Source organism: Musa acuminata, chromosome BXJ2-5 (assembly GCF_036884655.1).
Source record: "Musa acuminata AAA Group cultivar baxijiao chromosome BXJ2-5, Cavendish_Baxijiao_AAA, whole genome shotgun sequence".
Classification (NCBI taxonomy): Eukaryota; Viridiplantae; Streptophyta; class Magnoliopsida; order Zingiberales; family Musaceae; genus Musa; species Musa acuminata.
This window is the reverse complement of record NC_088342.1, coordinates 46,745,769-46,772,901: the sequence shown is the minus strand read 5'-3', so window position 1 is coordinate 46,772,901 and position 27,133 is coordinate 46,745,769. Positions and strand designations below refer to the sequence as shown.

General features: G+C 43.6%; 3 protein-coding genes and 1 pseudogene across 5 annotated transcripts; all 4 read right to left on the bottom strand.

Annotated features, from left to right (window-relative positions):
• Positions 1 to 2,001: 2,001 nt before the first annotated feature.
• On the bottom strand, positions 2,002 to 5,489 carry LOC135613085 (cation/H(+) antiporter 19-like). 2 transcript variants are annotated; one of them, XM_065110066.1, is made up of 4 exons: positions 5,202 to 5,340; positions 4,875 to 5,082; positions 3,496 to 4,494; positions 2,007 to 3,402 (listed from the first exon to the last, which is right to left on the bottom strand). In XM_065110066.1, the coding sequence occupies exons 3-4, from the start codon at positions 4,417 to 4,419 to the stop codon at positions 2,212 to 2,214; spliced, it is 2,115 nt and encodes a 704-aa protein (XP_064966138.1). In that variant the 5' UTR covers positions 4,420 to 4,494; positions 4,875 to 5,082; positions 5,202 to 5,340; the 3' UTR covers positions 2,007 to 2,211. The 2 variants fall into 2 exon arrangements, with proteins under 2 accessions (XP_064966137.1, XP_064966138.1); XM_065110065.1 differs by lacking the exon at positions 4,875 to 5,082 and having other exon boundaries at positions 2,002 to 3,402; positions 5,202 to 5,489.
• A 3,455-nt stretch (positions 5,490 to 8,944) lies between these two features.
• Positions 8,945 to 11,125, bottom strand: LOC103986487 (phytochrome A type 5-like; annotated as a pseudogene).
• A 706-nt stretch (positions 11,126 to 11,831) lies between these two features.
• Positions 11,832 to 16,502, bottom strand: LOC135611623 (probable transcription factor At5g28040). Its single transcript, XM_065107257.1, has 2 exons — positions 15,613 to 16,502; positions 11,832 to 12,000 (listed from the first exon to the last, which is right to left on the bottom strand). The coding sequence occupies exons 1-2, from the start codon at positions 16,500 to 16,502 to the stop codon at positions 11,832 to 11,834; spliced, it is 1,059 nt and encodes a 352-aa protein (XP_064963329.1).
• Positions 16,503 to 17,427: 925 nt separating this feature from the next.
• LOC103986262 (protein CHUP1, chloroplastic) lies at positions 17,428 to 24,803 on the bottom strand. 2 transcript variants are annotated; one of them, XM_009404214.3, is made up of 8 exons: positions 24,540 to 24,803; positions 20,464 to 21,049; positions 19,641 to 20,039; positions 19,391 to 19,522; positions 18,902 to 19,083; positions 18,692 to 18,803; positions 18,229 to 18,372; positions 17,428 to 17,873 (listed from the first exon to the last, which is right to left on the bottom strand). In XM_009404214.3, the coding sequence occupies exons 2-8, from the start codon at positions 21,013 to 21,015 to the stop codon at positions 17,790 to 17,792; spliced, it is 1,605 nt and encodes a 534-aa protein (XP_009402489.2). In that variant the 5' UTR covers positions 21,016 to 21,049; positions 24,540 to 24,803; the 3' UTR covers positions 17,428 to 17,789. The 2 variants fall into 2 exon arrangements, with proteins under 2 accessions (XP_009402489.2, XP_064966136.1); XM_065110064.1 differs by lacking the exon at positions 24,540 to 24,803 and adding an exon at positions 23,595 to 23,738.
• Positions 24,804 to 27,133: the final 2,330 nt, after the last annotated feature.

The following is a 27,133-nucleotide window of genomic DNA, read 5'->3' as shown; positions in this document are numbered from 1 at the left end:
TTAATCTGAAAATTTTATATAATAACAATGTGAGCTACATAGCTTAGCAAGTGACTAACATATCTATAACGAAAAGATAATAGCTCATATGAATCATAATTATCATTTTATCTATGACGAAAAGATAATAGCTTATATTAAGATTCAACGTATGGATATAAGAATCATAGATGTCATTGCATTAGATACAAAAATTATAAATGTCATTTTATTAGATACAAGAATCATAATTATCATTTCATTAGATATAAGAATCGTAGATATCATTTCGTTAGAAGTATACTTAACAAGGGACCAAAGAGCAACATATTAACTCCTCAATATCAAAATACAAGTCATTAGCTCAAGAGTAGTCATATTTGATATTTTCTTTCACTCATTTAGTAAAGAGCATTTAAGATCATATCAATAGAGTAAAGAATATTTAGGAGCATATGAATGAAATAAAGAATATTTAAGAGTATATTAATGAAGTAAAAAATATTTAGGAGTACATTAATAGAGTAAAGAGTATTTTACTCTTAAATAAAGGAAAGAGAATTTAAAAGCATATCAATGAAGTAAATAACATTTAGCAACATATCAAGAAATAAGTATAAAACATAAGCTCAAGTGTCATATTTGATATTTCGTTTATTTGGTTCATTTCCAAAACACATATAAGAACACATAAATAAGTACTTTGGATAACATATCAAAAGAACATAGATGGTGAAACAAGATAATAGTATAACATGATTCATCCATTTTTGGATGACCATTAATATTAGCCTATCACGTTTGGTAGCTTCATCCACCTACATCTAGATGAAGGGCCGATAAGAGCATTACAAGTTCTACACATTAACTCCCTTTCTCATTTTCGACAAAAGTCCATATTATCCGATAAACTTCGAAGTATAAAATGGTATTGTGTGCAACAAAAGTATACATGTGCAAATATAAAGAGACAAACATAAACTTTTATATAACTCAGATATAAGAAAAACTAATAACAAGATATACAAGATTTAAAACAGGCACATAAGGTTCAATTGAAGGCAGAATTATAACTAAAATATAGATATTTACGGATGATCAATTTGAAAATATAGAAACAAAAATAGGAAAATTTGAAAATAAATTTGTTCCGGTTGAATCTATAAATTAAAAATTACCTATAGAGAGTTACAAACAATTTAATATAGAGATATTAAAAACTATTATCTTTAGTTTGTAGAATCCAAATCATTAAATGAAACAAATATTTAAGTAGATATTTACATTCTAAATCTTTCAAGTAATATATTAAAAATATATAAAAGTCTAGTTTCTAAAAAAATAAGTTTTGCCTAAATCAGAATTCTATATAAAATATTATAGTTAAAACAAGATAGATAGGTCAAAATTTAAAAAAAATTAAATTAACAAATTTATAGTTCAAATGTGATTAACACCATTAGCAAAGGGAAAACTCTACAAAATACTTGTAATCAAGAAAAATTAAAAATTAAAAATTACCGTTGGATGAGCGTAAACACTTATTTTAGAATAATTTAATCTTAAGTGTATAGAATTAATCCAAGATGGGTTGGAGCTAAGGTTTTCATTTGATAAGTTTTCTTCTCTAATTTGTTTAGGTTTAACTAACACAATGATAATAAAGCGATAGGCACGATTTAACTAACACAATGATAATAAAGTGATAAGCATACATCAGACGAATGATAAGCATAGATGTCATCAATATGACAAACACAAGTGACACATTCCTTATGTTAACTAATAATAAGTTTTTAATATAAAATTATTTAATATAAAAATTATTAAATAATTCTTATATTAAAATAATTTAAAACTATAAATATTATAAATAATTAAAAAAAAAAAAGATATTACATCTCTTCGTTGATAACTCTCTCATTGCTTCTAAGGGAAAGCGGATCCCACCGGTAATGGGCTTCGTGAGGTCATTCCGAGAGAAGGACAACAACAAAAAAAGGATTGTGAATAAAAATATCCTTTGTATACATAGAGATTTACTTTTCTAAATAAATTATTTTTTTAAGTTAAATTAATAAATATTAAATTTGATTCAAGAATCTAATGAACTTATTATTTTGCTTTGATGATCACGATTCTTGTGATAAGATAATCAACTAAGTATATAATAAGGAACACAGAGAAAGAACTAAGTCAGAAACCCATCGCCTTCTTCTACCTTGGCTGTCATTAGGCACGCAGAGAACGCTCGGGGGTCACGAGAGCCAGCGGTGTGTCAGGCATGTCGGCCACCTCCGCCGCCTCCACCTGCTCCACTAGCCTGGAGGTTTCCCGGCTAGGATCGTAACGCTGTATTATTAGCACCGACGCTGTGGTCGAGAACTCCGCGGAGACCAGGTAGCTTCCCACCGGGCCCAGCTCCGGGCAGTCGCTCTTCTCGACCAGGGCAACCGCCGGCGGGGACCGACCCACTAGGAAGAGATTGCGCCGTCCCAGATTCTTGATAGCTGCTATGATCCCAGCCATATCCGCGGCCGCCGACTCCTCGTACGTGAGAGACCCATCCGACGACTGCGAGTTAGACCGGAACTTGGAAATGCACGCCTCGTCTTCGGCGCTTCGGTCCACGTTCTCAACAGGGGCCGGGAGGAAGCGGAGGACGGTGAGTGCGATGCCCGGATGCTCCGCCATGAGCCCACCATAAGAGAGGGCCTCGCGGTCGTCCGGGCCGCCGAAGAAGAGGACCACGACGGTGTAGGAGACCTCGCTGGAGGAGACCTGAGCGGTGCCGCCGAGACCGCGGTCGACGACGATGGCGACGGAGCAAGGGGCATGGCGGAGCACGCGCTGGTTGATGAGATGGTAGGGGTGGCCGACGGACTCGAGGGTGCCGTCCAGCTGTTGCATCTTATGGAAGGGGAGAAGAATGAGGGCGGCGCGCTTCTGCAAGGCGCTGGCGACGATATCCTCGTGGATGGTGTCGAGGTCGTAGATGGCCGTCATGGGGCGGATATTGACGGCACTGAGCTGCTGGTACGCCTCGAAAGCCACCACCATGTGGCCGGCATTGTCCCGCCGGTTCCAGAAGGGAAGGCCGTTGCGGCGGGCCTTGTGTACCATCGAGATAGCCGATGAGCGCTCCGAGAGCTCCATGAGGTGCAGGGCATACACGGCGAGGGGTCGATGGCGGATGCCGCGGGAGATCTCCACCAAGTTGATAATGGTGGGGATGTTGCGGACGCCGTGGAAGCAGGCCAGGACGCGGAGCTCGCTGTCCACGTGGGACCTCTCGACCGTCCGGTGCTTGTAGGGTGCCGCCCTCCGGGCCGGTTTGTAGATTCCCATGACGATGGGGGTGGTGATGAAGGTGGTGAACAGTGCCATCAGCACCATGATGGCGAACGTCTCGTCGTTGAGTACCTGTCGGTATGATATATGTGTCAAAGATAGGTGGTTAAGATAAATAGCGAGGGACGAAGGCAGCGAAAAGAGACGGTGCACTGTGAACCAAACCTTGCGGTCCTTCCCGATGTTGAGGACGATGAGCTCGACGAGTCCCTTGGTGTTCATGAGGAAGCCAAGAGTGAAGGCCTCGCGAATGGGGATCTTGACGATGAGGGACGCGACGACCGTGCCGGCAATCTTTCCGAGGCAGGCGTTGGTGATGACGAGGACGAGGAGGCCCCAGGAGCGGGCGCCGCGGATCGTGGCGACGTTGGTCTTGAGACCGCTGGAGACGAAGTAGAGCGGGAGAAAGAGGCCGGAAACAAGGTCCTCCACTTTCTCGATGATCACCGCCGCGAAGGGCCCGTCCTTCGGCACGACGACACCCACCATGAAGGCGCCGAATAGGGCGTGGATGCCGATGGCGTCGGTGACGAAGCCGGCGGCGAGCACAATGGCGAGTGTAGCGCAAACGTAGGACTCCTTCACGGGCTCGCCCTCCAGCGAGCGCCGGGCCATCCAGGCGAGTACAGGGCGAAGGAAGATGGCCACGCAGGCGACGAAGCCGATGCCGGTGAGAAGGACCCAGAGGGATATGAGCGGCGAGCCGGAACCGGAGAGGGCGATGGCGAGGGCAAGGAGGATCCAGGCGACCACGTCGTTGACGGCAGCGGCGGACATGGCCATGCGGCCGAGGTCGGTGGTGAGGAGCCTAAGCTCAGCGAGGATGCGGGCGAGGACGGGGAAGGCAGTGATGGAGAGAGCGACGCCCATGAAGACGAGGAAGGGGCCTTGGCGGGCACCCTCGACGATGGTGTGTCGGAGGACAACGGAGGTGCCGATGCCGAGGACGAAGGGGAGGGTGATGCCAGCGATGGCGATAGCCAGGGCCCCTTTGCCGGTGCGACGGATGGATCGAAGGTCGAGCTCGAGGCCGACCAGGAAGAGGAAGAAAAGGAGGCCGATGTTGGCCAGCGTGTCGAGCACCGTCATGCCCTGCTTGGGGAACACATTGTCCGTGAACCTCTTGCTGCGGCCAAGCGCTGATGGCCCAAGAAGTATCCCCCCCTGCAACACGATTCAAGAGTTAGTACCATCACACGAACAGAGCGCTAACACTGTGGTGGAAATCAACCACATTCCAAAGTGGCGGCGGCCGTGACCGTCATGCATCCGTAGTTCTACCGTCACTATGAACCATATAGAACTGGATAAATGGGGACAGATATAAAAGACGTGTTTTTTCCTACCATTCACACGATGTGTTTGAATTTGGTTGATCTATCTACGCTTGTCACCATATATTACCATCAACTGGTCTCGTTTGTTCTGCTCTGTAACTATCCAAATCGAAATCGTGTCCTCGCAAGTCAAATTGCGATTGGGGCAACCAAATTAAAAGTCTAAGTAAATGGTAAGGCGAATGGGAACAGATCAAGAGGACGAACCTTATCTCTTCTCCTAAAGATCTAAAAAACGAACTTGTATGGAGTGCGAATGTATTGGTTGCAATTCTTTCTTTCTATGTCAAATCGGTGGAATTCGATCTGAAGCTTCCTACGAAATGCCCCGCCCCTGTTTCCGGTCCCAAATCCCACTCCCAACACCACATGCTCTTGGACTGGAGGTTCGTTTCCCACGGAATCGACTCCGTTACTGGAAGGATTAGGGTTTGGAATCAGGAAACTCGGCACCGCAACTGGGGGAGAAGTTCCCTCAGCCAAGCGGGAGGAGCGGAACGAGCAAAGACAGAGAGAGGGATCGACGGGGCTTACGATGATCTCGGCGACGACGCGGGGCTGGCGAAGCGGCCGGAGGAGGAAGGCGAGGGAGCGGGTGACGACGAGGACGAGGCAGATCTGGAGGATGATGAGCGGCAGCGAGTGGTGCAGCGGGTTATCCCCGTCCCACGACCCGTTCGACGTCGCCGTCATCGGCGCCGGACACACGCTCGATGTCGCCATGGCGATCTTACGTTGCTCTTGTTGTCTTCCCAGCGACCAAACGAGCGCTGGAAGAGCGAAGCGCAGAAAGCGGTAAGCGGTAACCAAAACTTGCCCGCCTCTTCTTCCTCCACTTCGTCATTTATAGCGCCCACCGTTTCCCTTTATCGCCTCGCCACCTTTCGTCAACTCGCCGTTCTATGGTTACATAATAATAAGATTACGTAGCAATTATTACCATTACGACTTTTAGCTTATCCTTTGACTCGATTCCCAATGATATATCTATTATTTAATTTTTTTGTTAATCAAAGAAAATAATAAAACGATATAAATTTTTTAATTGAATCTTGTAATCTTCACTTATCTTTATAAAAAGAAAAAAAAAATATTTTTCTCTATATAAAAAAAAATTAGCTTTTGACTTTATTTATTTAGATTATACTAATATCAATGAAATATTCTTTTATACAGTAAACATACATATATGTGATGAGTTGTTGTAAGCACACTTATAGTGATAAAATGATCCAAAGCTAAGCATTGACAAGCAAGTTCATAAAGTATTATTTTTCATTGCAATTGGCCCTACCTATGATACGTTGAATGAAATCAATATCGACCAAATAAACTAAAATTATATCAAATGATTATGTCAACATCTTGTTATCTTATTAACCAATCAAAATTTGGACCCAATATAATTGATTTCATATTATCATTCACATAGATTAACTCTACTTGATTTTAATAGTTATCGTGACTCCTTATTAAAAACATATGTAGTTGTAGAGTACATAATCCTTTTTTTTAATTAGAAAACCTCAAAACTAATTCCTTAATTTATTGGGCATTAGGCCAAATATATGATCTGAGAGGGAACTTTGTATGTAATCCTTCTAAAGCTAGACTTTGCTGCAAGTGCTAATGAACGAAGCTCATTAATCAAAATAGAAGTCCACTGTGCTGATGACAGACATAAAAATAGGAGAAGAGAAATGCCAAAGACTCCCCACTTGTCAATTGTCAATCACTCATCCTACGTCAAAAGAAATAAGAGAAGTCAAACTGTGCGGAAGTTGTGGACAGAACGAAGTGAACATGATAGCACTCATTACCTTAAGGATGGGACGATCAATGCACGCATGCAGCAGTAGGGTCGTCGCCATTATTCGAGTTAGACGAGTGCAACTATGGACGTTTAATTGGAAATATTTAAGTGAGATGTTATGGGAGGATAATTTTATCGTCATCAATTACTGATCGAGTTAATTTAAATTATATTTTTCAAAGTTTAAAATTTTAAATCAAATTCGCATATAATCTTATATATATATGTGTGTGTGTGTGTGTGAAGTTATTTGAAAAGATAAAAAAAATTATTCATAAATAATTATATAAGAAAAAAAAGATAATAAGACCTTTAGATTTGATAGTAAAAAAATAAAATAATTAAATAATTAATAATAAATAAATAATAAAATTATAAATAAATATCTAAATATTATAAATTTAATTAAAATATATAATTTTTTAGATAAAAGATTCACATAATCAATCCTAAACAATTAAAATTTACGATATTATTATTATTATATTATTATTATAAATTTTTTTGACTAGATTCATTATTATAATATTTCTAACACACCTCCCACTGTCATCTCGGACGGATCGATGTGACGTGTTCCTGTTCGTGTAAACAACTTTACGCCATGGCCTTGGGGCCGACACGGCTCGTTTCAGGTTCGAATGGCGAGGATCCTGCGGAAGGTCTTTCGGGGTTGCCGATGGGGGTGGCAGAGTGGATCGGGCAACGTCGGGGCTCACCGGGACGTCCTACGAGGAAGGGTCCCTCTCCACGACGTTGGCAAAGAGGTGGCTCGATCTTCATACCTGCACACAGGTCGGGTCGGAACTCGGCCCGACCCCTCCAACAATCAAGTCAAGTGATGTGAAGAGGTCTGTTTTGTGTGTCTTTCTTCCCCCCTTTCCCGTTTAGTATGCAAGGGTATTTATAGAGAAGCTTATTGTGCCCGCTTGTAGGGGGCAGACTCGTACTCCTGATAGCGTCTGACACTGGCGTTGGCGTGGTGTGGAGGGCCGAGCCTGAGTAGGTCATTAATGCACCTCGGCCGGCATTCCGGTTCGTTTGACCATGTGTTGTCGGGTCAATCAAGGCGTGAGGCATCATCTGAGGCTGACGTCAGCCTGAGTCTTGTCGCCATTATTATCCTCATCAGTTCCAAACCTAGGAAACAAATCCGAGTCATTCTTTTACTCTTCGTCCCACGTTGGCCGCCGGGTCGGCCGTCGATCTGCGTCATTAACAAGTGCGTTGACATGGATGGCGGCTTTTGCCTCTCCTTCTTCTTCCACTTACCTGCACCGTTGACCAAACTCTGAGGCTGATCTAGTGGCCTATCACGTCCGACCGAACGCACTGCTCGTTCCGTGGATGCCGGTGTGCAAGTCTGATCCGTGTTTCGTGTGCTAGCAAACAAAATGTGTGAACTGAATACCTAAATTCTCCAACAACAAACTTTGGGAAATGCACATATTAGACTTATTGACTTTCAAATTAATTTATATCTTTTTTTATGATGAACTTATAAGTTTATCCTGAAAAACTAAAATCATATGATTTATCATTTTGAATTGGTCTGCTGAAAATGAAGTGGGAACATGAAACAATACCACAAACCATTGCTATATTTCTATCATGATGTACGACAAGAAGAGATCACAGGAGCAAATCAATGGAATCGAAATTAGGTGAGATTGCATGCAAACTAAGACCATTGTCGTTGTATAATCTTCAGTTTCATCGACGTTCATACTTCAGTGTCATGAACAAAGGACAAGCATCAGAAAAAACATACCATCACTCCTAACACATTCTATATTTTGCACTGACAACTCCATAGGCTGCTCTATCCACACAATAGTAGAGAACAAAGGATAACCGCCGCCGATCTAGCGACAGCAGTCACAAACATGACTTCCACCGGCGCCGCCGTATGCCTCGTGCCTCCGGACTTGGGAGCAGAAGCAAGCTCGACAGTGATGATGAAAGCCGACTTTCCATGATGTATCGCACGTCTCCGTTCATGAGCCTCAGCAGTTTCCTACAAACGACAAGGCTAATGCCCTCCTCGGACGGGTCCTCGCTGCGTCCCGACATTTCAGCGAGCAGATCTTCCGGCACTCCGTTGCCGGTATGTGTTATTCTGAAACAAAAGAACTAAGATCGGCACCGAATTTTTGTTGTTATCGACCCGTTCCGACATCCAATTTTAGACCTTGACATGCTCTGATAGGAATCTGTGCTGTCAAGAAAGATTCCTATTCTCGGCTTTACTTGGGAGTGAGAAGCTGTCGTTAGTGTCCAACCTCACCAGGACTCCACAGACGCAAGCAAGAAATCAGCGAGTATTCGTTGAAGCCTAAGACTGTCACCATATATAACTTCATTCATGAATCCACCGGTAAAGAAGTGCAACACCATCACATTTCACTAGATCCATGATACTGGGACTCTTGAGTTCCTATGCCCACCAGAGAAGTTTTCTGGAGCAGCAAATCGCAGAGGAGTGTCCGAGTCCGCACTATGTGTTGTAGTTTTCGTGCACAAGGTTCTCCGATTCACACTCCTTGCTGACACAGATGGCAAACACTAGCATCAAAAACTAGCACGCATATCTCAAGGGGAAAGGAACAAACCTCGGGCTCTGGTTATGGCATACGACGAGCCCCCAAAGCCTGTTCCGCCGCCCTGGCTCAGCATCGTCATCATCCTCCTTGCCACTTCCATTCACCACCACAGCCAGAACCAGTGAGGAAATGGAGTTCATTGTCTCCATATATTGCAAGGGACAACCATGTGATGCTCTGAGGGTAGAACCGCACAAGGTAATGTCAATTGGAGCTTCTCGTCGTGGTAAATCTTGGCCGGTTCGGCAAGGCAATCGCAGATTATTCGCACCTTAGCTTTCATGAAAAGAAACCTAGCAGCCTGGGGAACGTCCGTAGCCGAATAACGTAGCCCGAGATAAGGATCCAGGCCTCGCTTTGTGATCTCAGCAAGGACCTCGCCATGGTCATCGTCATGGAACCTGTAAACCATGACTCTGTCGTACCCTGTGAGCTCAAATACCTCTTCTACCACCGTCTTGCACAGCCGCCGCATGCTCCCACCGGGCAGAGATTTAAGCTTGGCTGTAGGCTTGGCCGTGAGCTTGTAAGACTGCAGAGCACCGGTGGCAGTCGTGGGTACCTCACTTGGCTTAATGGGTTAGAAGTCCACGATCAAACTGATAGCAGATTTCTCTTCCGTTCCTCGTTGTCCAGCGACAGCTAACTCATCTTTTATCAGCGCCAACAGTACGACAACATCACGATTGAGAGGCCGACGAGGAGTGTATCAACGAGATACTCCACATCCACCTTGTCGCCGGCGTGCCTGCTGCCGTACCTTCGTCTTCATAGACGAATCATCGGTCCCGGTCGCCTAGACGAGGTGGCTTCCACTACGGGTCCTGGTCGCCTGGACGAGGCGACTTCTACTGTCGCCTCTTCCCTTATCTCTCGAGGCTCTTCCTCCAGCAGAGAAGCACTCCCTTGACGCCCTCATTGGCCGCCTCCGTGCAGCTTTTGAGGAGAACGGTGGCAAGCGCGAAGTCAACCCTCAGCCACTATGCTCCCCTCCCCTCCGTCGCCCGAACTCCCTCCCACCTCCCCCGATTCGCGGGCGGCGCTCGGAGCGCATAAACCGATTGCGAGTAATCGAAGGATTCACCAAGCATTTCGAAGTCCGCTGCGAGCTTCGCGTCCACGGTGGTCTGGGTCCTTATCCTGACGCTGTGCCAGATTGTTCAGGCCCGGACGACGACATCTTTTTCGAAGCTCGCAAGCCCTTAGCCCTGTCGCTCGGCAAAGGACACGCCTTTCTTTAAAAGAAAGGTCGGCGGTGCGCCTCGGACTACGTCGGCAACAGAACTCAACGAAAGGAATGCTTCGTGCATCGAGAGCAAGAGGAACGGAAAGAAGAGTTTAAAGCTCGAGAACTATTCCCCATATGAGGACACAGGCAAAGTCATGCGTCATCTACGAGGAGAAAGTGAAGTCAAAGATCAGAAGCTCGAGAGACGATCCCGTGGGCAGAGGGAACGAACCAAACAATGACCTACCACCGCCGTCTTGTGCGCGGTGGAGACAACTGCGGCCGACTGGAGCACAAAGGTCCAAGAAATTTTCGAGTCCAGAGAAGATACAGATGCTCAACACTGAAGCAAAGCAGGGGAGCAGAAATCAAACAAGAGGGGGCTCGCGCCTTCCCCAAAACACTCCTTGTTCTCTAGCAAGAATGCAACAGAGAGCAATGTAAGAGGCAGAGAAAGAATGCACCTTTCAGTAAATTTTGGCTCGTAAAACCGACTTTATTTCCCACCAATTTTGGTGCTTCCTCCTCCCTCGATAGGTAAGCCGGGCGCCTGAAATCCTTAATTCCTGAGCTACCACGAGCGGCGCACCCTCCTCTTCATGCCCGACCGAAACAGAGAGCAGAAGGGACGGAAGGAGATCCGTGTCCGTACGTGGTCTCGTCGCGCACGCGCGCCGGTCCTCAACGCTTTTGGAGGCTTCCGGTAACCAAGGCAGACGCAGACACGCCCATGAGCCACGGCGACAGCACGAGGGCGCTCGAGGCTTAAGCCCTCCCCCGTCGAATGCCCGTGGGTTACCACGGAGCCCGACATGAACCGCAGGGCGCTCCGCTCCCGCTATTTATTGAATAACGCGTCCCACCCGAGCCTAATCCAATGCAGTTGTAGGTAGCTTTGCGGGTAAGCAAGAACAGGTAACGGAAAGCATTGCTCTTTCCTGTAATTAGTGCTCGTCGAGGGAGAAAGACGCCGGCGGTGAGACTTCACGTGGAAGTCAGGTGTCATGTCACCCCAAATTTCTTAGTACTTCGTTCTCGTCGGCTGCATCATTACGTAGCAGCACGGCGTCACCTCCCCATGAATCGGCGGTGATCATGCCAGGCCATGCATGCTACTACTGCACTTTGATTTGCGAGACCACAGGATTTGGTCTTGGCGTACGTACGTACGGAAGATATATCAGCTGGTTTTGGGAACTTCCACGTAATTTGGGCTCAGCTAAATCTCCGTACTTGCGCAGGGTTTGGAGGTCTCATCTCCTCAGCAAGAACTCACTCTTCTTCACACCTTGCCGAGGAGGAATCATTCAAGGTAGACTACTTTCTTTCTTCCTCTTTAGGCTATGGACAGATAAATATGAACACATTTCTCTTTATTATCATTATTTTGGAAGAAAATATGGGTATAATTATCCCTATAAGTTCTACAAACTGAGAACTAGTCGATTTCATTGTTGCTATTGAACCAGGTTCTTGTACGTAATAGATAGATCTCGGAGAAGAGACAACGTTATGGAGGGTTACACCGCGACCAGGTGCAGCTCCGGGTTCATCCGGCGGTGGACCCTGACGATGAACTCTTCCGCTTTCCTGTCTATGTCAGGCTCCGCAATCCAAGAGCCACCGAGGTCGTCGTCGCTCCGGCGAACCTTCGTCCGCGGCTGCTTTGCTTCTGCGTCTGCCTCGTAGCTGATAGAAGATCAGATTTCCCCACTATATAAGGAAATCTTATCTATTCTGTTGAGGAAAATCCTCTTTTCTGTTGAGGAAAATCCTTCCTCTTAATCCTATAAATAGGAGAGGAATATATTATATTGTTCTTATCTTCTATTATTTCTATCATGGTATCAGAGCCGCTTGCCTAGAGCAAGCTTTCTTCTCGCTGCCAATTCATCATTGGTGTTGCCACTCTGCGCCAACGTCCGTTCCCTTCCGCTACGGCATCTCTAGTGCTGCTCATGAGCACTGCCCCACCTTTCTTCGTCGTTGTAGCTATTTTCCTTTCTCTTCTGCTACAGTTTCCTCTTCTACTACAGCTTCCTCCTCTGTTGCAGTTTCCTCCTTTGCTGTAGTAGCATCACTGCAACATTGTTGTAGATTTCTTCTCTACCGTCGCAGCCGTCGTAATCGCAACCACGACCAACGTCGTTGAGAAAAGCGAAGCTTCGCTCTTGCCTTCGGCAAGTGACCAATGTCGCTGAGAAAAGTGAAGCTTCACCCTTCGGCCAGCGACCAACGCCGTTGCATTCCTAAGAGGCTCCGTGGTCAATCCTCATCTTCCTCGTCGCGGTAGTCTTCGCTGATCTGTCAACATTCGACAGACTTAAGAAGAATGAAGGGAACGCTTGTGCCATCACAGCAACAGCAATCGCAGCAACAGCAGCAGCGATCTTCACGAAGCCTCTTTCTTACCGATCCAAGATTGGTATCCTTGTCAGGAGCACCATCTTGCGGGGGCATGATAGAAGATCAGATTTCCCCACTATATAAGGAAATCTTATCTATTCTGTTGAGGAAAATCCTCTATTCTGTTGAGGAAAATCCTTCCTCTTAATCAGGAGAGGAACATGTTAATGTATTCAAACTAAAGTTTATCTACTTCAATAAAGCTTCTTATATTATATTGTTCTTATCTTCTATTATTTCTATCAGTAGCTCCTTCTGGAATCCTGCGTCGGTTTCGGCTCAGCCTCGTGACTCTTCCGGGAACGGCTTGCAGCCCCCTTGAAGCCGAGGAAGGTGATCAAGGATTTGCTTCCTCCTCCCATGCTAAACACCACTTCTCTCTCTCTCGAGATCGAGACACAAGGAGGAGATGTTGTTTGCTTGCTGTGTTACTGCCAGCGGAGGTTGGAATTTATACGTGGAGAAGGGAAGCTCCCTCGTTGCTTCCGACCCAATGGGAGGAGATTGCTACCATCGGAAGATGCCACTGTGCATGACCGACGCCTGCTTTGTGGAAATGGGACGAGGGCGGTGTGTTCCTCGAAGATTTATGACGGGAATTGCACGTGATTCCGAAGCTTGGGTGGTTCCTTTCACAAGCCCCAAGCACCCGTTGACCCCTGAATCGGAGTCTTGCAGAGGTAGCCAGGAAAGGGGATGATGGCATTGCACCCAATGGGTCATGGAATTTGTTCTGTCTTTGGCAATCAGTTTGACACGCCACTCTCTCTCTCTCTCTCTCTCTCTCTCTCTCCCACGCGTTGTTCGGAGAATATTAATCATATACATTAGGTTTAACCTACGATATAATAAGCTTAAAATATTGAATTGAATTGATATGGAATTTGACATTTGACATGTATTAATTTTGATCGATTTGTATTAGAGTCAAAATTAAATAAAATAATAATTGAGCCAAAGAAAGTGCTAAGGAGAGATGTTAAGAGAATATTATGTATGTGATAAAGATTAAAATTAAAATTAAAATATATTTATATTTATTAAATATTAAGGTACTCGAATTATATATATTGGGTTTGACTTACGAAATACTAATTATTGCTCGGCTTGATAGGATAAGATAATTGAGCTATTAATTACGTGAAGTTTAGTGTGAATCGCTTATTCAAAATATTTAAATTAAAATTAATAGTAATATACTCATCAGATCCTTATAAGTTAATCTTAGTCTTGTACAATAAGAAAAAACAGGTGCTTGAAATTAATTCAGATATTTAAATAATTAGATAACATATCAATTGTTATTCCACATGCATAATTATTATCGATCCATCCAACCGGACGAAGAGATTTAAGTGGTAATGGACGCTTCCTTAAAATCCATAAATTTGAGTTAGATCGATTAAGATAATACACACGAACACAAATTCAAAATATTTTAAGTTAAAAAAATCGTAATTTATTTTTAAATAATTATTAATATAAAATCATTCCTTTCGAAACTCTTCATCTTCATTTATTCATGTATGGATTTGTTGTCTTGTAAATCTTAATTAAAGATGAAAAGCAACGCATATGAGATCGAGTACTAATTCAATCCAAAAAATTAATATATTTTAATATACATATCGCTCTTTGATATTATTGCTTGGTCATCTGCGACATCAATACATTCCTAAGATGAGAAAGAAAAAGAGGAATTTGTTCTTTTATTCATGTCACGAATAAAATTTCCATTGCAATGTTTTAATAGCTAACAACATGTTCTTTACATGGATTTCTTTATCATCTTCCTTATCCATCATTCAAGAACATGTGCCTGTTGCTGTACATTGTCATATGATATGATGAGAGGTAAGTAATCAAACAACACATCATGAATGTCTCACTAAATTTTTATTGGGTTGATAATTTCATATGATCCTCCTATCCTATAGATTAACCCCCTACTTCGATTGAACAAACCCACCCTTGACTTACTATAAAAGTTCCTATATCCGAATTCTTTGAATTTATACTCATTTACAAGCAAGAAGAAACTTTTTTATCGGAAATATCCCGACGTAATTTTTACATGATTATTTATCGAATCTCTCGTTTTTCCTATAGGCCAATGGATTGAGTTCGAGTTCGACAATCAAAATATGAGTTAACATCACACTTAACATGGGTTGCACTCACTGAGCAAACCACTTAATCTGGAGGCAACGCTGCGGTGAAGCATATCTCATTGGATTACACGAGGGAAGAGATGGGATGGAAGCAGCAGGTAGATAGATCACCACCTGACCTGTTCCTGAAAGAGAAGGAAGACTAACATCTGGAAACCAAAGAAACAACTCATGACAGATGATTCATTTTCTGGCAAGAATAAAGACTGAGAGGGCCAAATGTGATGTGCAGATTCTGCATGTTCCAGTTCGATTACTGTTCAGGAAGATAGATGTCACGTCGCAAAGTGTAGTGATCCACCACAACTACCTGTTTGAAGTTTTGTGTTGCTTGTTGTCATGTGAGACCAAACTTAGGACACAATGTTTGCCCCCACCAAAACCAGCTTTATCTTATCAACAAGCATCCTAGATCCTCCAAGGAGAAGAGAGAGCTGTACCCAATCTAACCAGACAATCGAACCATGGATCACGCAGCTAGTCAAACAAACTTGGGATCAATGTATCATACAAGCTACAAGTTATTACTTGTCCTTTTTGTTTGCTCAGATTCATCCCTTCTTCATGTAATATTTTCGACTGCTGAAGAAACTGACCTTGATGAGTATGAACAGGGAGGAGGAGGAAGAAGAAGAAGAACAAGTTTGCTTCCAGTGCTTTGGTTGACTAGAGCTGAAACAAGATACAACAAGAAGACCTCTAGTTTTAGCTGCTGCTCTCTGACTTGAGCTCCTCCAGCTTCGACTTGATGTGGTCATGGATAAGCTCCAGCCTCTTCAGGTACACCTCCAGCTCTAGAATCTGCTGCTGCTTCCATCTCTCGCCCACCGCGGCCGCTGGTGTCCTTGAGCTCAGTGCTGTCACTCCATGGCCGATCCCTGTGCAACGGAGTATCTCGTCGAACAGTGGCGAGAAGCAGCTCCTCATGCTCTGCTCCGCCATTTCGGAGTTCGGCATGGATGGAGGCGCCACCACGGGGTCGGGACGATTCGCCGCGGCGGTGATCATCTCCGACGGCGTTGCCACCGCTTCCGTTTCCTTACCCTTCTTGAGGCGCCTACGAGGCCTCGGACCGGAATCGTGGTCCGAGTCCCAGCCGCCATCTTTGGAGGCCTCGACCCCGTCAGGATCGCAGCTTTGACCGTCGGGGCCGCGCGCGAAGACAGGGTTCCAGATTTTGCGTGCGATCTCGAAGGCGGCCCTCTCGTGGGGGCTGCGGAAGACGAAGCCCCGATCGGCGGCCATCCGGCCCGCCGTGTTGCGGTACTTCTTCTTGAGGCGGCGGAGCTTCTCCACGAGCTGGCTCCGGCTGAAGTCGAAGCCGAGGCGGCCGCGGATCTCGTCGTAGAAGGGCCCCGTGTCGTGCTGGTAGTCCGCGCGCGCCGTCCCCCGCCGCGACGTGAACTCCCAGAACCCCTGCAGCACCGCGATCTCGTCCGCGTCAGTCCACAGCTTCTGGAACACCCGCCGCGACGACTCTTCGCACCCGGCGCCAGGTGGCGCCGGGGGAGGAGGGGAACACGGAGCCCTCCGCCGCTTTCCACCGACGGATTCCTGTAGCACCGCCGCTCGGTCGTGGGGGTCCTCCCCGCCCTCGGTGGCGGAGGAAGCCATCGCTCGTCTTCGCCACCAGGAGACGGGGCGAGTCACGACTCGGTCAAGGGGAGTCTGGGTCCCGACTCGACTCGTCTCGGAATCGAAGCGGTTTGGGTTCGATATAATAAGCTCAAGTGGCAGCCTAAAAAACCGGGTTTGGTTTCGGTGGACGGCGTAGTCAATGGATAGCGGAGGCGGGTTAGGTTTTCGGGATATGCGTTGACTCGATGGTGGGGCCATAGTAGCACGTGTTGCACGTGATGGAAAATATGAATGAACGGCTCGGATCTTACGCCAAGACGGGCACACGCTTAAGCACGCAAATGCTTCCCCCCCCCCTCGATGGCGACCTGCACTTCGATTGCCGACAAAGCCCCTAAATTAGACGATAGATGAAAGAGAATACACTGTGGTGAGATCGGAAACGGAGGTGGGGGAAGCAACTGTGACAAACCCACGGCGGCTGTAGGTTGGTCAACTCAATCTCCTGCACAAACCACGGTTATGACATCACCAAGAGTCAATGTCGAGTAAATTAAGCTGGGAAAGGCACAAAAGAAGGCATTGGATGGCCACCTCATTACACTTACCAACTCATCAAGCTCCACTTCTTCTTCTTCTTCAACCGTGTTCTGCTGTTAACCTGGTCAACCCCTGTGGGAGCATGTGGTTGCACGCAGCCAAGGAAGGATAGAGAGAGGGGCAAGATGGTGGGAGCAGCCATCGACAATCTAACATGCTGAAAGATCTTGCCATTCATGGTACACTGCTTGTGACAACTGACAGGTTAAAGCACAGATGAGAATCTAGTTGTTGCCACAGTGCAACACACATTCTCTCTCTAATCATGGTTGCAGGAGACTGGTGCAGACAACAGCAGTTCAATGACAAGTGGATCACAAACATTGTGACATGACAAACATGGATAGGAGGGTGAACAATACATCAGCAAGAAGAAGTTCACAGATTCCACAAAGCTGAGAAACTAATATACATATGGAAAATACACTGTGAAAAGCTCATCCATGTGTGCAGTCAATTACATTGTGTTTGTTCTGTCCATAGCTTGAGAAGACTCAATAACACTTCTGGAGTCATCTTTGGGTCAATTGTGAGGGAGCATGCCATAAACTTTAGTTGAGATGGGATGTGCAGCAAGATGTTCTCAGTTAAGTTGGATCACTACTATATAAACCTTATTCTGAGAGGATTGACCTCAATCCAACAGTTACATGATGTTGAACCTGGTTCCACCTTGGCTACCAGCTTTAACATCCTGACTGTAAGTAATACTATGAAGTTGCTCTACTGTCCTCTGCATTGCGATTCGACCCGCGTTTTTAACTCCTCAAAGATGAACATAGTTTCGGAATCAAGCCCTCCTGCAAACTGCCAAGCAAAGACCAGAATTATGTTAAGCAGGCTCAGAGAGTATGTGGCTGCACTGAAAGATCAAGGTCTGTATCACCAAGGCTTTTGATTCAACCATAGAGAAGAACTGAGGCCTTCACATCCATTATTATTGTACTTTAACAACAGATTAGGTTATAGTGAACTGTTTTCTTTATGTAATGTCTTGCCCCTTTCTGTTCGAACGAATCGGTTATGTAAATGCGTCAGTCTCATAAATCCTAGTAGAAACTTAGAAGCATACTTAACCAAACTAAGGGCCTACAATTGAAAGATTTTAGAGCTCTGTTATCAGTGAGAAGGATAATTATGGAGATCAAGTCTGATGACTTGCCTGGTGTGCTCTGTAAGCAAAACGCACCCCCTCGTATAAAAGTGCCTCTTGTGCTGACTCCCTTTCTGAATGCCAAACTGATTCAAGCTCCATCGACACCCTCCTCATGTAAACTTTTGCAAGCTTCACAGAAACCTGCTTCATCTGCAACAAATTGCACACTGAATACTGCCTCTCGGTAAAGGCTTCTAGTCTCTTAGAAACTCTCATAGCATTGATAGGAAAACGTTATAGCAAATTTATAGACATAAGAAAGTTACAATAGGAAGAATTACTCATCCAAGTAATGATTTCAAGCTGGTGAAATTCTGAGTATATATAAAAGAAAAATCTGAACTAGCATTTGTACGTATAGTCGTTGAATTGTTCACTCCATTAGAGAAAATGCATATTATAGACACAGGCATCAGTGTATCATCACATACATATGTTTACTTGAGATCAGAAGGAACATAAATAGTACCTTGCTAATCATCCCAGAATCGAGCATCCAATCAGTCGGAATTCTGCAATCCCTATATAAAAGCATACTTGCAGTCCTCAGCTTAATCAATCTACCCACGCTTCTCTCCAACCTTCAGCATTATCATGGATACATGGAAGAAATATGTTGGACACAAACCAATAAATACTTCAAATCCAAGTAGAGAAAAGGGAATGAATTTTGACTCACTTATCTAGCAAGTTCGATATCCTTTTTAGTGTGGCCTCACATGGTAAGGAGGTGTCATCCTTAAAAGAAGCAGCTTCAGCTTCTATCCGCTTAAGATCACGGAATTCAAATGCAGCTTCACGCAGTGCATCAGCTTTCCTTTCGGGCCAGTCAAAATGCTTCAGAACAGCGCTCTCGTCAGCCTGCACATCAGATCAAAACGGAACCATATAAAGCATATACAATATGCAGTAACAATGAATCCAAAAATCTTAAAGTATGCCTAAACAACAAAATATAAGATTTAAGAATACAATGCCTGTTGGTATATTCAGCTTAATGTGAGAAAGAGTGAAGAAGATCAGCAAAGCAGCCTTTTGAATATATATATTCAGCTAAAACAAAAATGTGTCAAACAATGCATTGACATCTCCTTTATATCATAAAGTACACAGGAATTTTACCCTTCAGTATAAGTGTCACAATCACCAATTTGTATACAAGCCTTACCAAAGTGGAGAGCTCTCCATCAAGCCAGTCAACAAAATTCAGGGCATCTTCCATATTAGTGAAAGATGCTGATAGCACCTTCTCCATAAGATGTTTGATGAGGTGCCCTTTTGTTTCCACATCCGATTTAATCTATAGGAGAAAACAGAAAGGCATGACAAGCATAAACAGAAAGCATCAAAATTAACACATGATATTCCAATAGTTGCCAGTGTTCTCTTCGGGAGAAGAAAAAAAAGGAAAAATTTACCGCTAATAAATGAGACGATCGACTTTGAAGTTCCCCGACAATGCTGTTACGTGCATTGTTTGAAAGAGGACTGGCACCCCCATTAACCATTGAGCCTTGCTTTCCGTCTCGCTTGCTTAATGAATGGTACAATTCAACTAATGCAGAAGGCTTATGCATTGCATTTGATCTTCCTGCAGCATGAGGAGGTGGAGGGGGTGGTGGAGGTGGCCCAGCAATGGGGGCTTGAGAAGTTGGCAATGGTGGAACAGGCTTCTTGACCAGAGCTTTTGATTGGACCCCTACAGCTTTGGTGGGAGGTTTCAGTACTGAAAACTGAATTTTATCTTTAACATTCTGTGACTTCTTCTGAACAACCTCCATCACATTACTAAATCCAGACTTGATGACTGATTCCACCTGCAATTATTTTTAAGAAAGGGAGCAAGTCAATGATCTAGTTTTCTCAATTTTAACAAAATTGGAGAGGATCACAAGGAAAACATCATCCTCCATAGGTAACACAAGGTCATTCTTCTCAGGCAACTTAACCAACTTTGAAGTGTGTCATAAAGTAGGAAAACCGAAGAATTTAGGAGCTAGGCCTCTTTGAGTTTTCTACATAAATCAGGTATGAATGCTTGCCCTCATGTTTGATTTCCTTAATTGTGGAAATTTAATCCATATAATACCAGAATCACCATAGGCATTAGGTTACAGTAATTCTACTCCAAAGCTGAACAAATTTGACCCAGCATTAACTGAGAATGCAAAGGAAGATTAAAGATTATTCTAGCCAAATTTGATCTTACCTAGCATGTGAAAGGAATAAAGATATATGTACCTGATCATGCTTCTCTAGAACTTTGATCTTTGCTTCAGCAGCAGAGAGACTTTCCTCCAGCTTCTTTTTCTGTGACTCCAATTCAACATTTAAGACCTGCAGCTTCTCTATCTGAGCTCTCAGTGCCAACACCTCAGACTGCGAATCCCTTAACAGTCTCTCACTCTCATCAAGTCTGGTCTGCAACTCTCTCATCTTTGTACTGGCTCCATCTTCGGATCCCCTGCAACTTGTATCTGCCCTCCTCCGTAACCGAGCATACTGCTCGACGTCCTGGCTTCCAACGACCTTTGCTTCCTCACGGTTCCTTTCTTTTGGATCCCCAACGCCATTGATGGCTGGCCTCAGCTTGTTGAATAAGATGGATTTCCTAGCCACGTTGGTGCCGCTTGCATCCACAGAAGCAGGCTTTGGCCTCGCCTTCAACCCTGGCGAGCCCCCATTTGCTGAATCCACTCTTGGAGTCTCCTTCATTCTGGGAGTTCTGGCTCGAGCTGCAGGCAGGACCGGCGAGGAGGTCTTGTTATCAGCAGCAGGTAGATCTTGCTTCATGGCTCTCCTTGGATCAAGGCCTGGTTCAAGGTTCCTGGTTGTTGAGACAGGTGGTCAAGAGAAGAGAATTCATCAGATCTTCCTCACCATGGCAGCAGAAGAGAGAAGAGCAGGTGGTACAGACTAGAGAGGGTGGTGAAAGGTGTGAAATGGAGTGGGGCTCATGTGGAAAAAGAAGCCAGTGCCTAAACAGTTGACTGTAGTAGATGTTACAGCCGCTGCTTTTTGATTTCTGTGTAGAATATGAGACATGACAACCAGACAAAGCAGTTCATGTCAGCTTAGATCAAGTGACAGCCAAAATGTAAGAATTCTTAGAAGTACAGAACTTGTAATCAAAGGCAAATCATTAGCTGATGTTTGGGAGGTTGACCATGATCCAAGGACTGCTGTGTGCTTGGAAGATGACTAGTGTTTGCACAGCTGATTACACCACAATTAATAAGCTTCTTGCTGGTAGGTAAGCTATATATGGGCATTAAATGTCAGGAAAATGATTGCTGCAAATCATATATATGATAGAATTGTGTCCATCAGGTTGGTCTGCACAGCTCAAAGTTTGGATTTAGTTTCCTGAGTATCGGGTGTTCTAAGGCTTCAGATCTATGTATTGCATACAGAGGTCAGTGCAGTCACAGATGATAAAATGTATTGACAACTAGGAAAGAAAATTATAAGCACCAAATGGAGTTCTCATCAGTAAATCTACTATCATATAAATGTTCAAAGAGCAGCAAATTTGACACAAAGACTAACGGAACACAGACAAGGCTTCTAAATCAAGTCGATAAGAGATGTCAAATACAGCAGCAGAATATATTTTCTTTCTGTTCTTTGAGGAAGAAGAAGGAAGATCTAGTAGAGTGCAACAAAATGTGTTTATCATAACTTTCATAAGAGAAATCACAAAGATAACTTTGCATATCACATGCTCTTCAAGAAAATGTCACAAGTAGAACTACCTGGGAGTGGCCAAAGAAGGAGGTCACAGTTCATCCTGGACATATCAGGAATCAGATACCATGACAACCTCCAATTATAAAAAATGATTGCATGCTGTAAAGGTTTTCTTTATTCATCTAAACCTGAAAAAGATTCCCAGCAGCAATATAGAAAATAAAAAGAAACTTTGGATTCTCATCCATCAAATTAAGAACCAAAGGATGATTGGAACATTCTTTTGGACCATGTGGTAACAACTTAGAGCTGAGCCTACTTTTATGATGAGATTACTTGTCTGGACTATGGAAACTTTCTTTTGCTCCTTCTCTCGTGCTCCAACAATACCATTGTGAGGATATAATTCTTGTTCTCTAAAATGGTTTAAGAAAAAATCTATCATCACTGATAGAAAATTAATGGAAAGGATGCAGTAATTCTTAGAATTACTACAAACAATCAAACTTAGGATTAGAGCACATCTTTTGGTTTCTCTCTGAATCCTGTTAACGACAGAACTTCCAAAAGATTCAAACCAGTAATTTGACAATTAGGCTTTGACTTAGGATTAGAGCACATCTTTTTGTTTCTCTCTGAATCCTGTTGACTACAGACCTTCCAAACGAGTCAAACCAGTAATTTGACAATTAGGTTTTGCTATCATGTCAGTATTACAATATGTTATAATGACCAATAGCCTCTGGTCTCCTCAAGAGAGAACCAGCAGCTGCCACAGAATGGACTGTCCCTGGTACATATCCTTGACAGTCCCATGAATGATCCAAGATAAGAAGGCAAATAGACCTAAAGATTTTTACTCTACCCAGATTGCTGTGTGCATCAAAACATCTAACAATTACATGAGACAAGAATCACAGGGACCCTCTTATGATTTCCAACCACCCCACCATTGTTTGAAATGAACTAGATGCCCCCTGAAGTCCCATCATACACCCACGATATATCAAACAATGTGAGACAAAAAGCTACACCACCCAACAATGGATCAGCACAAGCATAATTGATGGATGTATCCACCTGCAGCATCTATAGACTGCTTCAGAGACTTTGGCTTCTGCATCTATACTACTTCAAAACCTATTTTCATCCATGCTAATTAGAATGTCTAGTATTATGATGCCACCAATTTATTTTTTTCTGCTTGACCTTCCATGTAATAATATATCATCATCATCATCATCATCACCATAACCATATTAGAGAGAAGTGGAAGTTGCAAGGCTAATTCCCACTCACCTACCAGGTGGGGTCTGGCAGAGTTTGGCCACCCTTGTTCATATCTACCTAATGCTTGTACTCGATCAAAGCCTCCAAAGAACAGGTAACACTTGAGACAGAGTGGAAGCACACAACACAAATTTTTGTTCTACTCAAAACAAAAACAGCTACAAAAATCAGTACAACCATAAGATGAAAACCTTCTTCCTCAAATATTCTTATCACAAGATGCATGTACCACTAAATTTACCTTTAACCAGTCGCATTTGTTTTCTCATTCCTAACTACATTTCCATCACAAGCAACAAAAACACAAAGCCCTGCATACAAAAGCTCATCCACTAAAGGAGAACACACCATTTAGTCCAGCAATCATCCCTCACAGGTGAATTCATACGTACCAACAGAGACATGAATCGAAGAATGAAGATGCAGGTCACCAGACAATCCATGCAGACCAAGGTGTACCTCTAAGTTGGTCCTTGCGAGCGTGACCTTTTAGCTTGTAGCTCACATGCAAACTCATACAGCAATCCAGTGTATGCCTACAATCAAACAATATAATCTGCAAATTCTCGACATAATAGCTATCTACTTCAAGCTTTCTTTTTCTCTTTTTGTTTGGGTTGTAATTCCTACCCACGAGAATTTTGTTTCTTGCATTGAAAATGACCACATGTCACATGTAAAGCGAAAGCTGTTTGCATATATTCCCAACCTGCCGATGGCAATGGTCCATCCATTATCCATGGACAAGTAGATACAAAAGAATGTGATCTTCTTTCTTCTTCTGACACAGAAGAAATGATGGCGATACACCATCACCACAATGAAGAACAGAAAAAGACAGGAATGATATGATACCCTAATTTTAAGCTGCAGCATTGGCATCTTGTATGACACATCTAAAGAGCCATTAGGGAGTTCATTGGATTCCAAAGGAGGGCTAAAGCATGGGCATAAACAGCGGCTATTCCTTTCTCCCTCGTCCTTAAGATTGTAAGATTGATGTACTAACTCACTGTAGATAGATGATGATTACCCTCTGCAAGCGGAGGAAAGAGCCAAAGGAAGGGAAAAGTTGCAATGTTCTCACACCGGTCACGTGGTGGATGCCTATTGTTTCTACAGCCGGCGTACGTACCCCGTGCACGAATCACGAGCATTTTGCTTAGATCACACAGAAATCCGTGACGACCAAAGCTTTGGGCACGCACACAAACAGACGCAGAGCGATCAAATGACCCTCGGCAATGAAATTTTCTTCGGTGCCTCATTCAAGATCAGATGTTTTGGTCACACACCACAAGAATCATCCTAATCAACTCATAAGGGATTAAATATACCTGAAACAAAGGGCGAGGGAGTCAGCGATTGGGATGGGATTCCCGTCGGCGAAGAGAAGAGAGAAGGTGATGAGGGCTTTGGCATCATCTGCAGGAGTCGAGGAGAGAGGTCTATATAGGCCCTATAACACTGTGTGTGTGGAAGAGAAGAGAGCCGCTTCCCACCGCTGTTGGTGGCATTGTGGGGGAACGCCGTGCGGTTTCCTGATGTGGATGTGCGATGGCCGAACCGGTGATACGTACACATACGAACGCTAAAGATGAGAAGGAATGCGGCTTTCAAAGGCTGGTTTTGATTGGTATGTATAACCCACCACCACGACCACGACCACCACCATCTTTCCTCACCATCCACCCACCACCCCACCCAACCCCAATCACGGCCTCAGACATGGCCGAACCGGACTCAGAATATGGAACAGGCGACATGGTTGATGACAAGATCATTTGCACAATGGTGTTGGGTCAGAGAAAGCCATTTAAATCTAGTGTATGTATTATAGACTATTAGACTCTTCTTTATCATGACTTATGTGGGAAGAATGCTCCTTTTGGCCTTCAACTAGATTGTCACTTTGGCACCAACCAGTCCATGGATGGATCTCTGATGATGTTGCGAGGCAAGTATTGGATTCAAGTATTGGCTTGAGGTGGAAGAAGCAAGGAGTAGCTTCTACTCCTTGTCCTTCGAATAATGTGGTTTTATCTCCGAATCAAGGTGGATGTGAAGTGCACTTCAGATGAGATGACAGAGGAGCTGAGCTGTGGGTTCAGCTGTCACCCAAGGATGACAAGAGAGAGAGAGAGACACACACACACACACAAAGCTTGTGTCCAAAAGCAACAAATGACATGAACATAATTTGAGTGTGGATTGGCTCTAATAAACCTTAAAAGACAAAAAAGCTGCCTCCTATGTTCAAAAGCAACAAATGTCCATATCGACATATACTGGGCAAGCCACAGAATAAAGTGCCTTTGTTGCTGCCCTTGTCATGCACTGCCTCAAAGAAAAGGCAAGCTTCAACAAATCTTAGCATATCATGTTTCGACTTTCCAGATACATTTCATATGTAAGCATTTGTAGGTGCCTAATCTCAATCAATCGATGAAAGGTTACAAGCAGAGACAAAACAAACAAAGAATTCATATGCAACCCCTTGTTCTAGTCACATTGAAATGAGGATCAAACAAAGAGGTGATCAATTGATCTATTTTCCCAAACCTACCAAAGGGTATCGAGGTCTTAAGAATGACCAAAGAATAAGATCCAAGTAATACCGGCAAGATGCAAACCTATCTTCTTCACAATGCAAATAAAAAGAACCAGTAGAACATGTTGAGACATGAGTACATAAATGTTAGTTTAAATGTTCCCGAGAACAATTAACTCCATCAAGCTACTTTCTTGATCCTTGTCAAAGAGAAGTTCTCAACATAATGCTAAGAAACTCTGTAAATCTGACAAAGATTGCTGTAAGAATTCACATTGTTGGAAAGTCGTTACATGTTCTAAACAAGAAAAGCTTGTAAAAGATACCCCATCGTTGGATCACACATTCAAACCATTTCACATCTTGCAGAATATGTCAGTTCACAACACAACCATTCAGATTATGATAGAATAGGAATCATTCAATGCGCAAATGCTTCCAACATCCTGTTAGGCCCAATGTGAATAGAAAAAAGTGAAAACTACATTAAAAAACTCGACCAAAGAAAAAAAGATGACGGGGCCAAAGTGGCTCTACCCTTTTTTCTTCTTTAAATGGCAGCCCAGCAAGAGGATAAGTTCTAGACACAACAACAAGAACCCCAATAGAAGGATTCTCAAAGCCTCTTGTTCATCTCTCATTAAAAGGTGCTAACATTTTAACACAGATTCAAACAAAATTATCAAGCACAAATTGTTTATTTGGTCTAAAAAAATTGAATCTATAGTGTGAAGTATAGCCTTGGTCCTTCCTCCATAATAATAGCTCTTACAAAGCAACAACAAAGAGCAATCCATAAAGTCTATAGCTAATACAGAATTATATTGATTTTGCATAAAACCCCTGCAAATAATTTCTATATTAAACTACAACCATAAATGTACTCTAAACATCTACGATACAAATAGTTTGAAAGTTTGAAGTTTATTTAATTGAAGTAGTTCTTCGTCATGATTTTCAATCATGATATATCATGCAATGTAAAATTTTTTCACTCTAACAAGAGTTTAGGTAGCAAAATAGCAAAATCTCAATGGCCAAATATTTAGGGAAGCATACATGACTCCTGCGTCATCATTTAACTCCGATGTAGATCGCACTAACCTACTTGTTGATATCTATGATGTCCATCTCTAAGGGCTCCTAACCATTAGTCCAGTCTTCTAGTCTTATTCTCACAGCACCTCCAATTTAAGATATATTATCATTCATTAGTGGCAGTGAGTAGTGTTCTAAGGACATGTCTCAACCACTTGCACAGTTCACCTCATCTTTTTCAAAATGGGGTTTCCTCCCACCTGCTACAAAGACAGTGAGTCTGTTCAGCAAAACCCTTCCTCTATCTCACATTGTAAATCAACTAAAAGAATGTCTGAGGAT

What these genes read in the sequence shown, in the direction of transcription:
- LOC135613085 (XM_065110065.1), bottom strand. Translation starts at nt 5,390, where the DNA reads ATGGCGACATCGAGCGTGTGTCCGGCGCCGATGACGGCGACGTCGAAC. An exon ending in GCGTCGTCGCCGAGATCATC is followed by an intron (nt 4,495 to 5,201) that starts GTAAGCCCCGTC and finishes ATCGTGTTGCAG; the next exon opens with GGGGGGATACTTCTTGGGCC. An exon ending in ACATCGGGAAGGACCGCAAG is followed by an intron (nt 3,403 to 3,495) that starts GTTTGGTTCACA and finishes TCATACCGACAG; the next exon opens with GTACTCAACGACGAGACGTT.
- LOC135611623 (XM_065107257.1), bottom strand. Translation starts at nt 16,502, where the DNA reads ATGGCTTCCTCCGCCACCGAGGGCGGGGAGGACCCCCACGACCGAGCG. An exon ending in TCGAAGCTGGAGGAGCTCAA is followed by an intron (nt 12,001 to 15,612) that starts GTCAGAGAGCAG and finishes ATCTTCTATCAG; the next exon opens with CTACGAGGCAGACGCAGAAG.
- LOC103986262 (XM_009404214.3), bottom strand. Translation starts at nt 21,015, where the DNA reads ATGAAGCAAGATCTACCTGCTGCTGATAACAAGACCTCCTCGCCGGTC. An exon ending in TTCTAGAGAAGCATGATCAG is followed by an intron (nt 20,040 to 20,463) that starts GTACATATATCT and finishes AAATAATTGCAG; the next exon opens with GTGGAATCAGTCATCAAGTC. An exon ending in TTGCTTACAGAGCACACCAG is followed by an intron (nt 17,874 to 18,228) that starts GCAAGTCATCAG and finishes TTTGCTTGGCAG; the next exon opens with TTTGCAGGAGGGCTTGATTC.